The sequence below is a fragment of the Pelophylax lessonae genome (assembly GCF_965119305.1).
Source record: "Pelophylax lessonae genome assembly, chromosome: 4".
NCBI lineage: Eukaryota > Metazoa > Chordata > Amphibia > Anura > Ranidae > Pelophylax > Pelophylax lessonae.
Window position 1 is genome coordinate 390,468,889 of NC_138771.1, and position 17,946 is coordinate 390,486,834.

The 17,946-nt window shown below is 46.3% G+C and overlaps 1 protein-coding gene across 1 annotated transcript in view; it reads left to right on the forward strand.

Annotated features, from left to right (window-relative positions):
• The window catches only part of SLC4A9 (solute carrier family 4 member 9), a 1,068,229-nt gene that overhangs the window by 839,443 nt on the left and 210,840 nt on the right, over positions 1-17,946 (forward strand). Inside the window, 1 exon segment of the mRNA XM_082254102.1 lies at positions 245-313. Coding sequence (XP_082110228.1) covers positions 245-313 — 69 coding nt within the window.

The window sequence follows — 17,946 nt, forward strand, 5'->3', positions numbered from 1 at the left end:
ATGTAGTGCAAGGGCCTGCCTGATTGCATACAAATTGAAAGTGTTCAGGTTTGAACTTATATTTTATGGTTTTGGTAAAGCTAAAGGAAAGTTGAACAAGAAAATTGTATAGTGTATGGCCAGCCTTAGGCTTAATCCTGAAGAGAATGTGATAAAAAGGAATTGAAAAGGAGGTGATACGTAGCTTTAAAACATGTATTTCTTTATTGAATAATATTTAACCAATTTGTTTTACATTTTATAGCATATTCCAATGCCTGTACTATATGGAATTTTTCTTCAAATGGGTGTGGCAGCTTTGGGCAGCATTCAGGTACTTGTTTTAAGCTATAATTTTTCTGTTGAATACACAATGCATATTTTATATCTTATGCAGTTTATTAACCCGTGACATATGAATGCCTATTTTTTCTGATTACATCTCACACTACCAACTTTGTATCAGAAGACCGAAGCAACTGCTAATTATTTTTGTGGCAATTTCTGGTTTGTTTAAAAAATATTTATGCATCTACAAACCACAGGCCATGGTTATCTCAAACTCTTTTGGATAACACAGTAACTGATGATTTCATAGCTGAGCCTCAAATGCTGAAAAAAATAATTTAGCAACATATTGTAGCTACAAATCACTGGAATCTTGTGGACACCAACCTTGTTTTGTCTTAAAGATTATTTTGTAAGAAGGAAGAAAAATCCCCACCGTGGGGCTTTTTTTGGGCCTTAATATCACCAAACACTGAAAAAAAGTAATATAGGTTTAAAATCTCAAATACAAATTTTTATTTGATACATATTTAAAAACAACAGGTTATGTCTGATAAGGAAGATTTTTTTTTTTATATACATGAACAGTGTTCTACAGTGTATGTTGACATCAAATATGGTCCAATGATGGCCAGTCACAATGGGATAACCCAATGCATTTCAGGATTATATTTTTTTCTCAGGAGTGCAACAGAATATTTAACATTGTTTCATCATATATCAGCCAAATAGTTAAAAACATGCAATGGTATGCATCCAATTACCCAAGGGGTGACACAGCATCATATCCACAAGTATGAGAACAATGCAGTAATAGTCAAAACAGCCAGCAAGGACCAAGTTTCCAATGTAAATGGTATCTCATTGACAATGATGGCTCATGGTGTGTGACAGGGGGGAGCGGAACATGATCTTCAGGTGTCAGGATTGAGTGGATGGATGAATGAATGATTTTATTGCTACTTTTGAGTGTTTTGTGATATTAAGGCCCTAAAAAAGGCCGACAGTGGAGGTTTTTCTTCCTCCTTCTTACAATAGTAATTACTGGGATGTGGGCCTGTTTTTTTCTACTGGATCATACCAACAATTCTCTTAGAAGATTATTTTCGACAAAAATTTTGTTTTGCATAGTTTAATAAACAGATATAACTTCAAAGGAAAAAAAAAAAAAGAACTTCTATCTTTTCCCACTTTGCTAAGAAAAAAAGTTGATTTTATTGCTTTCTGTTTCCTTGTTGGTAGAATTTCCCCTCACATACAAGTACTACATTAGTCCCTCTAATAAAAGTTAATAAAACCTTTAGAATTTGAACACAGTCAGCAGTAAGATCCCAGTAAGACCCCAGTGAATTTGGACGTTGACTGCCTCATGAAAATCTCCAATTTGCTCAGGACATAACACTGACTAGATGGACACCTTTCTTTTCAAAATATACTCCTTCCTGCTGGGGAAGAATCAAGCTAGGATTATAACAGGCCTTTGTTGATACAGTACAGAAAAGTAACTAATCTTGGCAGACATTAAAGTTGAAGTTCACCCTAGAATTATTCCATGAACATTAACCTCCCTGGCGGTATTCCTGAGTGTGGTTTGGGGTTAATTTTCAGTACCAAAAGCAGTAACCCCGAGCCACACTCGGGATTACCCCAGAACGTTACTCACCTTTAGAGATGGCCTTGCAGTTCGCCCGGCGGTCGGTTCGTGGCAAATTTTGCTTGTTCGCTACCCACCAATTTTGCGAACACATGGCGTTGTTCGCGGAGGCCATATTAGTTTACATTGGGGAGAACTTTGACCCATGACACAGCCGTCAGGTGGAACAGGACAGCCAATTGAAACATTTCCGCACATGGACATGCCCCCTACCTTATAAATAGACCTCAGCTGTCAGCCATTTCACATTCTGCTTTTTGCCAGTGTAGGGAGAGGTCTGCTGTGCTCATGAGGGAGAGTTTGCTAGACACAAATAGCTCTGTGAAGATCCAAAAAAGTCCTTTTCAGGGCTGGTATTTCGGTATGGGTCTACTAGTATCTTTTCAGTTTAGGGGCAGGTAACCAGTCGGTGCTTTAGGGGCAGTTAGAGATCGGCGGCAGTCACACAAATCGCTCTGTTAATGTCCACAAAAGTCCTTTTCAGGGCTGGTATTTCGGTATAGGTCCATTCTCTCTTCAGTATAGGGTCAGGTATCCAGTCTGTGCTTTAAGGGCAGTTAGAGATCGGCAGCAGTGACACAAATCGCTCTGTTAATGTCCACAAAAGTAATATAAAGGGCTGCAAATTTTTTGGTATTGCTGTGCAGTGCACTAAAAAGGGGGGGGAGGGGGGTAATCCACAGTATAACATACTTTGTAGAAAGCATATATAGTGGATTTGTAGTATTATTGTGCACTGTGCAGCATTGTGACAAGTGTGGTGGTGACTGAGCGTTTCTGCAGCAATACTACACACAGTGACAAAAGCACTTATAATGTATTATAACTGGTGTGATAGACCAATGCCCCCCCCCCCCCAATACCACATATGGAAGTGGGGTGTTATCTGAGTATACTTTTACATGTTTATTTGTGTCCTGCAACAATATTGCCTCTTTTGCTGAGTTAAGTCTGATACACAGTGCCAAACTCACTGGCCAATTTTTTTGAACTGCTGTGATAGACCAATGGCCCCCCAATACCACATATTGAAGTGGGGTGTTATTTAACAGTATAATTTTAGTCCTGCAAAAATGTGACCACTTGCTGTGTAAACAGTGCTACACACAGTGACAACAGTTACTGGCCAATTATTTGTAGAACTGGTGTAATAAACCTGTGGCCCCCCAATACCACATATTGAAGTGGGGTGTTATTTAACAGTATAATTTTCTAAGAGTGTATTTTAGTCCTGCAAAAATTTGGCCTCTTGCTGTGTAAACTGTGCTACACACAGTGACAACAGTTACTGGCCAATTATTTGTAGAACTGTTGTAATAAACCTGTGGCCCCCCAATACCACAGATTGAAGCGGGGTGTTATCTGAGTATATTTTTCAAGTGTATTTGTGTCCTGCAACAATATTGCCTCTTTTGCTGTGTTAAGTCTGGTACACACAGTGCCAAACTCACTGGCCAATTTTTTGAACAACTGGTGTGATAAACCTGTGGCCCACCCAATACCACAGATTGAAGTGAGGTGTTATTTAACAGTATACTTTTCTAAGATTGTATTTTAGTCCTGCAAAAATTTGGCCTCTTTTGCTGTGTTAACTGTGCTACACACAGTGACAACAGTTACTGGCCAATTATTTGTAGAACTGACGGACTGGCAGATAGGGAGGAGAGGCAGGCAGAACTCGCATTGCACAAGAGGTACCAAGCAGACGGCAAATGTATCAGGAGCGAGCCATCAACCATGTACAGTCACATCTGGCGCTCGCAGGACGCCGGCACATGGCTCCGCAGTGTGGGCTTTTTTGAATGTGTCCGTTGCTGACATTAGTGTTGCCATCTGCAGCCTTTGCAGTCAATGCATAAGTCGCGGTAAGCCCAACACTCACCTGGGAACACTGCCTTAAGAAGGCATCTGAAATCCCATCACCGAGCCCAGTGGGAGCAACACCGTCAGAACCCACAAAGCCACACTCCAGGCTCACACCGTCCAGCCTCTTCTCCTTCTCCTGTCTCCTCACAGTTGTCCTCCACTCTGCCTTCCATGATGCCGTCGTCACGTTGTTCTGGAAAAAGGCAGGCTTCTGTGGCTCAAATGTTGGAGGGGAAAAAACGGTGTCCGACAGGTGTCTGACTACATCAGGTTAACGGCTTGACCTCTGGCTAGAGCTTGCACAATTTGCAATGGAACTGTTTGCTTGCCCCCCGTCCAGTGTCCTGTCCGAAAGGACGTTCAGCGCAGCAGGGGGGATAGTGACCGATAAGCGCACTGGCCTAGCTCATGACAGTGTAGACTACCTCACATTTATAAAAATGAATGAGGCATGGATCTCTGAGGAATTCAACACATGTGACCATTAGACCATGTTTCATTGAAATTCCTCATCACAGGCCACAAATATCTGCCAGACCACCATACACCCACAACAATTCCTGGTCCTTGTCTTCGCTAAATACAGTGGCATAAAAGGCATTTCATGTCCATTGAATGGCTAATTTTTGGGGCCTATACAGGCCCGACACTTACTGTTCTGTATACTGTGAATGCCTAATGTACCTCCAGCCATCAAATACACTACGTTCTTTGCTGTCAGTTCAACCCATGTGAGCTAATTTTTGGAGCCTATACAGGCCGACACTTCAGTATACTGTGAATGCCTACTGTACCTCTAGCCATCAAATACATTACATTCTTTGCTGTCAGTTAAACCCATGTGGGCTAATTTTTGCAGCCTATACAGGCTGACACTTACTTCTGTATCCTGTGAAAGCCTAATGTACCGCTAGCCATCAAATACTACATTCTTTTCTGTCAGTTCAACCCATGTGAGCTAATTTTTGAAGCCTATACAGGCCGACACTTCAGTATACTGTGAATGCCTACTGTACCTCTAGCCATCAAATACATTAGATTCTTTGCTGTTAGCTAAACCCATGTGGGCTAATTTTTGGGGCCTATACAGGCCGACACTTACTTCTGTATCCTGTGAAAGCCTAATGTACCGCTAGCCATCAAATACTACATTCTTTGCTGTTAGTTCAACCCGTGTGAGCTAATTTTTGGAACCTATACAGGCCAACACTTCTATATAGTGTGTGGATGCCTAATGTACCTCCAGCCACCAAATACTGCGTTCTTTGCTGTCAGTTAAACCCATGTGGGCTAATTTTTGGGGCCTTTTATGGCCGACACTTACTTCTGTATCCTGTGAATGCCTAATGTACCTCTAGCCATCAAATACTATGTTCTTTGCTGTCAGTTCAACCCATGTGAGCTACTTTTTGGAGCCTATACAGGCCAACACTTACTTCTGTATCCTGTGAATGCCTAATGTACCACCAGCCACCAAATACTACGTTCTTTGCTGTCAGTTAAACCCATGCAGGCTAAATTTTGGGGCCTTTTATGGCCGACACTTACTTCGGTATCCTGTGAATGCCTAATGTACCTTCAGCCACAGAATACTACGTTCTTAGCTGTCAGGTAAACCCATGTGGGATAATTTTTGGGGCCAATACTGGCCGACACTTACTTCTGTATCCTGTGAATGTGCCTAATGTACCTTCAGCCACAGAATACTACGTTCTTAGCTGTCAGGTAAACACATGTGGGCTATTTTTTGGGGCCTGAAATGGCCGACACTTACTTCTTTATCCTGTGAATGCCTAATTTTTCAGACTGGAAATGAAAAACAATGGGTCTGTTAAGGTTCCACCAAATTGTGGAATGGATGCGGACCCATTTTACAGATGTGTGAATGGGCCCTATATGTATTAGACATGTATTTACCGGCTGCTGTCAGTTCTGGCTTAGTTATGAAAAAAAAAAATAATAATTTTTTGCTGTAAAAAAAAAAAAAAAATTTAGGGCAACTTTTCCAATTGCAACACTTCTGGTATGACATTGTCCATATGCTGGGACTATTTGTGCACAGCTAGTATGTCTTTTGTGGCTGCAAATATGACCTAAAGGTTTTTAAATTTCGCCTCCCATTAAAGTCAATGGGGCCCGCCGTGAACTTGCGGTTCACAGACTTTTGAGAAAATTTGTGGCTGACGTTCGGGACCCGCCCCGGCCGATGTTCGTCCATCTCTACTGGTAACGCCGTTTAATAAGGATATATTATTAATACAATATATATTGTTTGGAAATGACTGATTTACCCAGAGACTATATACTGTATATTTACATTTAGTAGCAGTCACCAAAGGGGGCAGTGTTGTATTACTATTAGATTCAGTATATAGAATACAATTGCATTATTTTTTTACAGATAACCCTCTGACCTCAGACTGGGTAAAGAAATTAAATCACTTGAATTCTTTCAAATGCTGCCAAGAAAAGCGTCTGGCTTGTAGGATTTATATGACCTAGCCAAGACTGAAACAAACCTTATATAAACACTCCCTATCCTATAAGTGAAGCAATTTAAGTGGAATTAGTACTTAGCTTCATCTAAGTAAGCTTATTACTTTAGCAAGAATATAAAACCAAAATATGGTATATAATACACTCCTAGAACAATGTATATGCTTCACACATAATTATTGCTAATATTTTCTCACACATGATTATAATGTATCTTTGAAACTTAGCTTAAATGAATATAATAGAATACACTTAACTATTGTTCATTGTTATACACAGATAATATTATAAGCTGGACTGACCATCAGTGTCTGGTATGGTGTCTGGCTTGTGGGATTTCTATGACTTAGCCAAGACGTAAATAAACTTTTATGCCTTAGAAAACCTCTCCTCCACCTACTTTAAAATGAAGTAATTAGTTTCAAGACACATAAGTCCTTACACATGATGATGCTTTCTAAAACGTATTTTTAAATGAACCTTTAAAAATAAATATACTGAACTTATTGTTCATTGTAAAATAAAGACAGACCAACATCTGGACTTGCACAACATTATCTCTTATCTGATGAGATGTAAATAGGGCCTCATTATTTACGACTTGAAGAAAAACAAAGATCTTCTATTGAACTTCAAGACTCTCTAAAGACATCTTGCAAAAGAATATGAACTGATAGTCACCCCATGCAAAATGGATGCTGTACTGTTCAAAATTTCTCTCTATATAACATCATATGTATGGCTTTTTATATAATTCCATTTTTCTTTTATTTAATCTCCCCAATAATCCTGACAGATCTCTGAGGAATTCAACACATATGACCAGTAGACCATGTTTCACTGAAATTCCTCATGCCAGGCCACAAATATCCGCCAGACCGCCACCCACCCACAACAATTCCTGGCCCTTGTCTTCGCTAAATACAGTGGCATAAAAGGCATTTCATGTCTATTGAATGGCAAATTTTTCGGGCCTTTCAGGGCCGACAATTATTTTTTCTGTGAATGCCTAATGTACCTCCAGCCACAGAATACAACTTTCTTTGCTGTCAGGTAAACCCATGTGGGCTAATTTTTGGGGCCTATACTGGCCGAAACTTACTTCTGTATCCTGTGAATGCCTAATGTACCTCCAGCCACCAAATACTACATTCTTTGCTGTCAGGTAAACCCATGTGGGCTATATTTTGGGGCCTATACTGGCCGACACTTACTTCTGTATCCTATGATTGCCTAATGTACCTTCAGCCAGAGAATACTACGTTCTTAGCTGTTAGGTAAACCCATGTGGGCTAATTTTTGGGGCCTATATTGGCCGACGCTTACTACTGTATCCTGTGAATGCCTAATGTACCTTCAGCCACAGAATACTACATTCTTAGCTGTCAGGTAAACCCATGTGGGCTAATTTTTGGGGCCAATATTGTCCGACACTTACTTCTGTATCCTGTGAATGCCTAATATACCTCCAGCCACCAAATACTACGTTCTTAGCTGTCAGGTAAACCCATGTGGGCTTATTTTTTGGGGCCTATTGTCATGGTCTTACCTCCTTGCTGTTCTCCTTCGTTTGACATGTGCTGGCGGCCATCTTGGTTTCTGGGTTTCTTGTAGCCTCCCACCCTGCGGCTCCTCCTTCCCACTGGGAGGAGCTGGATACCTAGCTCATATATATAGGAGGTCTGTGGCTTCAGTTCCCTGCTTGGTTCTCCTGTGTTCACATGCTACTAAGACTGCTGCTACTTCTGGTTCCTGTTCCTGGCTTCGTCTGACTACCCTGCTGGTTCCTGATCCTGGCTTCGTCTGACTACCCTGCTGGTTCCTGATCCTGGCTTCGTCTGACTACCCTGCTGGTTCCTGTCCCCTGGCTTCGCAAAGACTCTGCATCGGTTTCGCCATCCGTTTGGACTTTTGCTTTATAGCTTGTTTTTCAATAAACCTTTCTTATTTTCACTTATCTGTTGTTGTACGTCTGGTTCATGGTTCCGTGACATTAGGACCAAGCCATGAATTCTGACGGTACAGGGCCATCCTCGCTACCCACGCTGGTTGCCAGACTTGATCAGCAGGATCACCTGTTGGGTCGGTTCGCCGTGGCGTTGCAAACCCTGCTTGAACGCACGGTACCACAGGCCACGAATTCTGACGGTGCAGGGCCATCCTCACTACCCACGCTGGTTGCCAGACTTGATCAGCAGGATCACCTGTTGGGTCAGTTCGCCGTGGCGTTGCAAACCCTGCTTGAACGCACGGTTCATTCCGCTCCCGTTGCCGATGGGTCGGTTGTCGCTCCTGGGTCCGCTCCTACTGCCGCTCCGGTTGTTGCGCCAGAGTCTACCCCGACACCTGTTGTTGCGCCTGCGGTGTTTCGGGGTATGTCCGGTTCTGCCCCCCTTCCACAGCGCTTTGGGGGAGAGCCAACTCAGTGCCGAGGTTTCCTTAACCAGGTGGGCATTTATTTCGAGTTGCTGCCACATGCCTTTCCTACTGAGAGATCAAAGGTGGGCTTCTTAATCTCGCTGCTCTCGGACAAGGCCTTGGCCTGGGCCAGCCCTTTATGGGAGAACAACAATCCGGTGGTTGCCGAGTTTTCCGGTTTTGTTGCTTCTCTTCGGAAGGTATTCGATGTGCCGGCTCGTGCTGCCTCTGCTGCGAAGCTCCTTATGTCCATCAGACAGGGTTCACGATCCGTAGCTGAATACGCCATTGAGTTTCGTACCCTGGCAGCAGAGGTGGGCTGGAATAATGAGGCTCTGGTCGCTGCTTTCTCTCATGGTCTCTCGGATGCCTTGAAGGATGAGGTTGCAGCTAAGGACCTACCAGTGGAGCTCGAGTCTCTTATTTCTTTCCTGATTTTGATTGACACCAGACTCAGGGAGAGACCTTCCTTTAAGGAGAGTCTGCGGAGGCCTCCTAACAGATTGGCGCCTACCTTTGTTGTCCCACCCGTGCCTCCCTCTCCTCCCACGCCTCCTGGGGATGACTTGTCTGGGGGTGAACCCATGCAGCTGGGGTTTGCTCGCCTGTCCGAGGGAGAGAGGGTACTCCGGAGACGCGAGGGCCGATGCATGTACTGTGGTCTCGGTGGGCATTTTCGGTTGGCATGTCCGAACCGTCCAGGGAAACGCTCGCACCTGAGATCCTGTCGGGGGCAGATCTTGGGTGGAGTCTCCTCGTCCCCGGTTTCCCGTGTTGACAAACCACTGATCACTGTTGTCCTTTCCTGGGTCGGGGGCTCGGTGACGACCCAGGCGTTGGTGGACTCTGGTGCTGGTGGTTTGTTCATTGATAGTGCGTTCGCTGCCGCCAATTCCATTCCTCTGCAGGCTTGAGGTTCTCCTCTGGCTCTTGAGGCGATAGACGGCAGACCCCTTCTGCCGCCACACGTGACTCATGAGACCCTTCCAGTGGGGTTAGCCATTGGTGCCGTCCACAGAGAGTCGGTCTGCTTCCAGGTTATTTCGTCTCCACACTACTCGGTGGTCTTGGGGTACCCCTGGCTCCAGGAGCATAATCCGATTTTCGATTGGAGATCGGCCGAGATCCTCTCGTGGTCACCGCAGTGTGGGGCTAGTTGCATCCATGGGCCTGTCAAGTTGCTGTGTACTTCCTCGGACTCTCTGTTGCCCCCTGAATACGAGGAGTACCGGGATGTATTCGATAAGGTGCGCGCGGTTGCCCTACCTCCGCACCGCCCATACGATTGTGCCATCGAGTTACAATCTGGTGCCGTTCCTCCTCGTGGCAAAGTCTATCCACTGTCGGTAGCGGAGAATGAGGCCATGGAGGAGTACGTGAGGGAGGCGCTTTCACGTGGACACATTTGCAAATCCTCGTCCCCGGCAGGGGCTGGATTTTTCTTTGTGAAAAAGAAGGGCGGTGAGTTGAGGCCTTGCATCGATTACAGGGGTCTCAATCGCATCACGATCAAGAACGCTTACCCGATACCCTTGATTTCCGAGCTGTTCGATCGCCTTAAAGGGGCCACGGTCTTTACCAAACTCGACCTGAGGGCGGCATATAACCTCGTAAGGATCAAGGCGGGCGATGAGTGGAAGACCGCGTTTAACACCAGGACCGGTCATTATGAATCCTTGGTTATGCCCTTTGGGCTGTGCAATGCGCCCGCAGTCTTTCAGGAATTCATCAACGATGTTTTCCGTGACCTGTTGCAGCAGTGTGTGGTGGTCTACCTGGATGACATCTTGGTATATTCTGAGTCCATGGAGACCCACATTCTGGATGTCAAACGAGTGTTGCAGCGGTTACGAGAGAACAAGCTGTTCGGTAAGCTTGAGAAATGCGAATTTCACCGATCCCAGGTAACCTTCTTAGGTTACATCATTTCCGCTGAGGGGTTCTCCATGGATCCTGAGAAGGTTTCGGCTGTCTTACAGTGGCCCCAGCCCAGTGGTCTTCGCTCCCTGCAGCGCTTTTTGGGCTTCGCCAATTATTATCGGAAGTTCATCAGGGACTTTTCCATGCTAGCCAAGCCTCTCACGGATCTGACCAGGAAGGGCAGTAATTCCCAGGTCTGGCCGCCCGAGGCCATCCGAGCTTTTGAGGCTCTAAAGTCCGCCTTTGTGTCGGCTCCGATTCTGTCGCATCCCAACCCTGGGTTGCCCTTTGTCCTCGAGGTGGACGCGTCTGAGACGGGAGTAGGCGCCCTTCTGTCTCAGCGTAGAACACCAGAGGGTCCTCTGCTTCCTTGTGGGTTTTACTCCCGGAAACTGTCTTCCGCGGAGTGCAACTACCAGATTGGTGACAGGGAGTTGTTGGCCATCGTGCAGGCTCTCAAAGAATGGAGGCACTTGCTCGAGGGTTCGGTGGTTCCGGTCCTCATCCTGACGGACCACAAGAATCTGACCTACCTCTCTGAGGCCAAGAGATTGACACCACGTCAGGCCAGATGGGCTCTGTTCCTGTCACGTTTTAATTACGTGGTCTCCTACCTACCCGGTTCCAAGAACATCAGGGCTGATGCCTTATCACGGCAGTACTCCGACCTGTCCAGGGAGGAGTCGATTCCGACTTCGGTCATACCTCCGAATCAGATCCTGGCTGCCATTCGCACCAGCCTGACCTCTCCCCTGGGTGAGCAGATTTTGGCGGCTCAATCTGGTGCTCCCTCTGGGAGACCCAACGGCAGATGTTTTGTGCCTGAGGAGTTGCGCACTCGGTTGTTGCGAACCTACCATAACTCCAAGACCGCGGGGCATCCTGGAAAGAATCAGCTGTCCTGGGCTGTTTCACGTCTGTTCTGGTGGCCTTCCCTACGTTCCGACATCGCCGCATATGTAGCGGCATGCTCCGTTTGTGCCCAGAGTAAGTCCCCTCGGCACCTTCCGTTGGGCCTTCTGCAACCCTTAGCCACCGGGGAGCGCCCATGGTCACACCTGGGGATGGATTTCATTGTGGACCTCCCTGCATCCCAAGGCCATACGGTCATTCTCATGATTGTGGACCGGTTTTCCAAAATGTGTCACTGTGTTCCTCTCAAGAAGTTACCCTCTGCACAGGAGTTGGCCACGATTTTTGCCAGGGAGGTCTTCCGGTTGCACGGTTTGCCCAAGGAGATTGTGTCGGATCGGGGGAGTCAGTTTGTGTCCAGGTTCTGGCGCGCCTTTTGCTCCCAGTTGGGGATTCATCTCTCCTTCTCCTCGGCCTACCACCCTCAGTCCAATGGGGCCGCAGAACGTTCCAATCAGGCCTTGGAGCAATTCCTTCGTTGCTATGTCTCCGATCACCAAGACAATTGGGTTGACCTCCTGCCTTGGGCTGAGTTTGCCAGGAACACGGCGGTGAACTCTTCCTCTGGGACGTCTCCCTTCATGGCCAACTATGGGTTCCAACCTGCCGTGTTACCGGAGGTATTCTCTCCCCAGGATATTCCAGCTGTGGAGGATCACCTTTCCGTCCTACGTGCTTTTTGGGTACAGATCCAGAAGTCCCTTGAGGTCTCTGCGCAGCGCCAGAGACTCCAGGCTGATCGCAGACGAGCGCCTGCTCCTTCCTACCAGGCCGGAGACCGTGTATGGTTGTCCACCCGCAACCTCAACCTTCGAGTGCCCACTCCCAAGCTGGCGCCTCGCTTTGTTGGTCCCTTCCGAGTGCTTCGCAGGGTAAACCCGGTAGCCTATGCCCTTGCGCTTCCTCCTGGCATGCGGATCTCCAACGTGTTTCATGTCTCCCTGTTGAAGCCTCTGGTGTGTAATCGTTTCACTTCCTCGGTTCCTCGGCCTCGTCCGGTCCGAGTGGGCAATCGTGAGGAGTATGAGGTGAGCAATATCCTGGACTCACGCCTGGTCCGCGGTCGGGTGCAGTTTTTGGTTCATTGGCGTGGTTATGGTCCAGAGGAGCGTTCCTGGGTTCCCTCCGCAGATGTCCATGCTCCTGCCTTGCTCCGAGCCTTCCACGCACGCTTCCCTCAGAAACCGTTCTTTACTCCGCGGAGGAGGGGCCCTTGAGGGGGAGGTACTGTCATGGTCTTACCTTCTTGCTGTTCTCCTTCGTTTGACATGTGCTGGCGGCCATCTTGGTTTCTGGGTTTCTTGTAGCCTCCCACCCTGCGGCTCCTCCTTCCCACTGGGAGGAGCTGGATACCTAGCTCATATATATAGGAGGTCTGTGGCTTCAGTTCCCTGCTTGGTCCTCCTGTGTTCACATGCTACTAAGACTGCTGCTACTTCTGGTTCCTGTTCCTGGCTTCGTCTGACTACCCTGCTGGTTCCTGATCCTGGCTTCGTCTGACTACCCTGCTGGTTCCTGATCCTGGCTTCGTCTGACTACCCTGCTGGTTCCTGTCCCCTGGCTTCGCAAAGACTCTGCATCGGTTTCGCCATCCGTTTGGACTTTTGCTTTATAGCTTGTTTTTCAATAAAGCTTTCTTATTTTCACTTATCTGTTGTTGTACGTCTGGTTCATGGTTCCGTGACACCTATACAGGCCGACACTTACTTCTGTATCCTGTGAATGCCTAATGTACCTCCAGCCACCAAATACTACGTTCTTAGCTGTCAAGTAAACCCATGTGGGTTAATTTTTGGGCCCAATACTGGCCGACACTTACTTCTGTACCCTGTGAACGCCTAATGTACCTTCAGCCAAAGAATACAACGTTCTTAGCTGTCAGGTAAACCCATGTGGGCTAATTTTTGGGGCCAATGCTGGCCGACACTTACTTCTGTATCCTGTGAACGACTAATGTACCTTCAGCCACAGAATACAACGTTCTTAGCTGTCAGGTAAACCTATATGGGCTAATTTTTGGGGCCTATACTTGCCAACACTTACTTCTGTATCCTGTAAATGCCTAATGTACCTTCAGCAACAGAATACTACGTTCTTAGCTGTCAGGTAAACGCATGTGGGATAATTTTTGGGGCCTGGAATGGCCGACACTTACTTCTTTATCCTGTTAATGCCTAATTTTTCAGACTGGAATTGAAAATCAATGGGTCTGTAAAGGTTCCGCCAAATTGTGGAATGGATGCGGACCCATTTTACAGATGTGTTAATGGACCCTATATGTATTTCACATGTATTTACCGGCTGCTGTCAGTTCTGGCTAATTTATGAAAAAAAAAAAAATTTTGCTGTAAAAAAAAAAAAGAAAAAATTTTAGGGCAACTTTTCCAATTGCAATACTTCTGTTATGACATTGTCCATGTGCTGGGACTATTTGTGCACGGCTAGTACGTCTTTTGTGGCTGCAAATATGACCTAAAGGTCTTTAAAGTTTGCCTCCCATTAAAGTCAATGGGGCCCGTCGCGTACTTGCGGTTTGCGGATTTTTGAGAAAATTTGCGGCTGACTTTCACGCACCGCCCCGGCCGATGTTCGTCCATCACTACTACTCACCTTTCCTGTGCTCCCCCGCCGTCCTCCCCACCATCCTCCCCATCCTCCTCACAGTCTCTCCCCACTCTGTGCACGGCCAATTGCCGGCACTTGCCTCCCGGTTCCCTCCCTGCGTGCGTTGCGACGCAGGGGGGTGGAACCGGCGGCAAATTCAAAAGTGTAAAAACACTAAATTACATGATTCAAAGCTGTGATCCTAACGGATTACACTGTATCATGCCATTTCAGCGCAGGATTGCACCTGGTGACTTTTCCAGTGCCCTGCTTGTATTTTTCCAGTGCTTTGTGCCTGGAATATTTTGAACGACCATGGCATCCAAAAAGTGTTTTTTTTTTTTCGCAAAAGCGCTTTTAGACGAAACTGGAAAACAGCGCCGGTTAGCCAAAATGAAGACCGGCACAGTGGTACCCTCAAGGAGATGCCTCCATTCTTTAAGAGCTAAAATGATAGCTAGCAGTTCTCTGTCCCCAATCTCGTAATTGCATTCTGCAGGAGACAATTTCTTAGAAAAGTAGCCACATGGATGCATAGGGCTCTCAGAGGTAGGACGAAACAGCATGGATAGGGAACACCTCTGACCAAGCAGTTGTAATCAGTCTGAGGCTGTAGGCATCACTGAGCAAACAAAGACTGAGGATGCCAGGGAGCCAGCTAGCTCAAAGTATGGATATTAGCGTTGGTGTTCTAGGCTGCACACGGGGATGACAGCTGTCAAAACCCCTTGTGGATGTCGGGAGAGGGGCTGTACATCTGTGTCAGGAATTTGATTACCTTCTTGTGGCAATGTGGTCCCTAGATCTTAAGGATTTAGTCCCGATGTCCACCAGTTGGTGTTTCCCAGTAGACAGCATATCCCAATTAGTTCAACCTGATGCTGGCTACTGGGAGGGTATTTAGCCCATTCTTTAGCTTTCCAAAGGGCCTCAGCATTTTGCCCTGTGTGCCAAGCATCCTAAAACTATTTCCATACCTGATCCTTGCTGCCCTTTACCTGTTACCCTGATCCTTGCTGTCTTGTACCTGTTCCCCTTGCAACTGATCCCCGCTCTGGCTCCCTTCCTGACCTGTCTGGCCTGCTGCTGTCCCTTGCTTCTCCTGGCTAAGCTGATCTCTCCTCTTTCCTGTATATAGTGTACAAAAGTTTGTTTGTAGTCAGGTAGTTTTGCTTGTCAGGTGTGTTTCACTATTGCCTTTATACTGTTTGTGGTGTATGCTTATACAGTTTGCTGTGTTAATAATACATTTTATTATAATTGAACTTGGTTTGGGTCTGGTCTCTTTTGTACAGCTACACAGGTCAACCCCCGAGTTTGCAAGATAGCAGCACTTGATATCCTAACAATCTGTTACGACGTGTTGCGACGCAGAACTGAGCGATAGCGATTCGTGGGAAAATTTGTCATCAGGTACGGAAAGTGACGACAGCGACGATTCTGATGTCTCTTTCTGGCACATAGCTTGTGGAATTTGGGAAGTATATCAAATGATTCTTTGGAGAAATGTGTCAGAAAGAGGCATCAGAATCGTCGCTGTCATCACTTTCCGTACCTGATGACGAATTTTCCCACGAATCGCTATCGCTCAGTTCTTCAAGTAACTTTGTTTCGCTGTCGCTTTTTTCCAGTTCATCTAAAAGCACTTTTGCAAAAAAGAATGCTTTTTGGACGCCATGGTTGTTCTCTATTTTCCAGGCACAAAGAACTGGAAAAGCACAGACAGGGCACTGGAAAAGTCACCAGGTGAAATCCTGTGGTGAAATGGCATGACATGGTGTAATCCGTTAAGATCACAGCTTTGTATTATGTCATTTAGTGTATTTACATTTTTGAATTTGCCGCTGGTTCCACCCCCCTGCGTCGCAACACGTCGTAACAGATTGTTAGGATATCAAGTGCTGCTATCTGGCAAACTCGGGGGTTGACCTGTGTAGCTGTACAAAAGAGACCAGACCCAAACCAAGTTCAATTATAATAAAATGTATTATTAACACAGCAAACTGTATAAGCATACACCACAAACAGTATAAAGGCAATAGTGAAACACACCTGACAAGCAAAACTACCTGACTACAAACAAACTTTTGTACACTATATACAGGAAAGAGGAGAGATCAGCTTAGCCAGGAGAAGCAAGGGACAGCAGCAGGCCAGACAGGTCAGGAAGGGAGCCAGAGCGGGGATCAGTTGCAAGGGGAACAGGTACAAGACAGCAAGGATCAGGGTAACAGGTAAAGGGCAGCAAGGATCAGGTATGGAAATAGTTTTAGGATGCTTGGCACACAGGGCAAAATGCTGAGGCCCTTTGGAAAGCTAAAGAATGGGCTAAATACCCTCCCAGTAGCCAGCATCAGGTTGAACTAATTGGGATATGCTGTCTACTGGGAAACACCAACTGGTGGACATCGGGACTAAATCCTTAAGATCTAGGGACCACATTGCCACAAGAAGGTAATCAAATTCCTGACACAGATGTACAGCCCCTCTCCCGACATCCACAAGGGGTTTTGACAGCTGTCATCCCCGTGTGCAGCCTAGAACACCAACGCTAATATCCAAAATTTGAGCTAGCTGGCTCCCTGGCATCCTCGGTCTTTGTTTGCTCAGTGATGCCTACAGCCTCAGACTGATTACAACTGCTTGGTCAGAGGTGTTCCCTATCCATGCTGTTTCGTCCTACCTCTGAGAGCCCTATGCATCCATGTGGCTACTTTTCTAAGAAATTGTCTCCTGCAGAATGCAATTACGAGATTGGGGACAGAGAACTGCTAGCTATCATTTTAGCTCTTAAAGAATGGAGGCATCTCCTTGAGGGTACCACTGTGCCGGTCTTCATTTTGGCTAACCATAAGAATCAAACATTCTTGTTGGAGGCTAAATGCTTATCTCCCAGAAGGGCACGATAGGCTCTTTTTCAGTCAAGCTTCAATTACATAGTCTCATTCTTACCCGGTAATAAGAATGTAAGAACTGATGCATTCCTCTTCCTCCACGATGTAGTCGGTTCTTACTCCTGTGATACCTCCAGATCACATTCTAGCCACTATTTGCACTAGTCTCACTTCACCTTTGGGTGTCAGAATTCTTGCTGATCAGATTAATTCTTCTCCTGAAGAACCTTGTGACCGCTGCTTTGTCCCTGAGAATCTCGCACTGCTTTGCTCCAGACATACCATTCTCCCAAGTCAGCTGGTCACGCTGGGAAGAATCAGCTCATCCGGTCTATTTCTCAACAATTCTGGTGGCCTAGTCTCCACGCTGATGTAACCACGTTCATAGCTGCTTCTTCCGTGCGTGATCAGAGTATGACACCACGACACCTTCTAGTGGACCTCCTACAACCCATACCTAATGGAGAGAGTCCTTGGACCCACTTCTCTATGGATTTTTTTGTGGAGTTCCCTAACTCCCAGGGTAACACAGTTATTCTTATGGTGGTTGACCGGTTCTCAAAGATGTCTCATTGTATTCCACTTCAGAAGTTGCCTACATCCAAAAACTGGCATCCATTTTTGCTCGGGCGATCTTTTGGTTACATGGGCTACCCAAGGTTATCATCTCGGACAGGGGTAGTCAATTTGTGTTCAGGTTTTGGTGAGCCTTTTGTGTACAGTTGGGAATTCAGCTTTCCTTCTCCTCTGGGTATCACCCACAGTCCGAAGGGGCCGCAAAACGAGCCCACCAAGCCTTAGAGCAGTTCCTACGTTGCTATATTTATGACCACCATAACAACTGGTCAGACCTCTTACCTTAAGCGGAGTTTGCTCACAATAGTGCCGTCAATGTCGCTTCCCAATTGTCTCTGT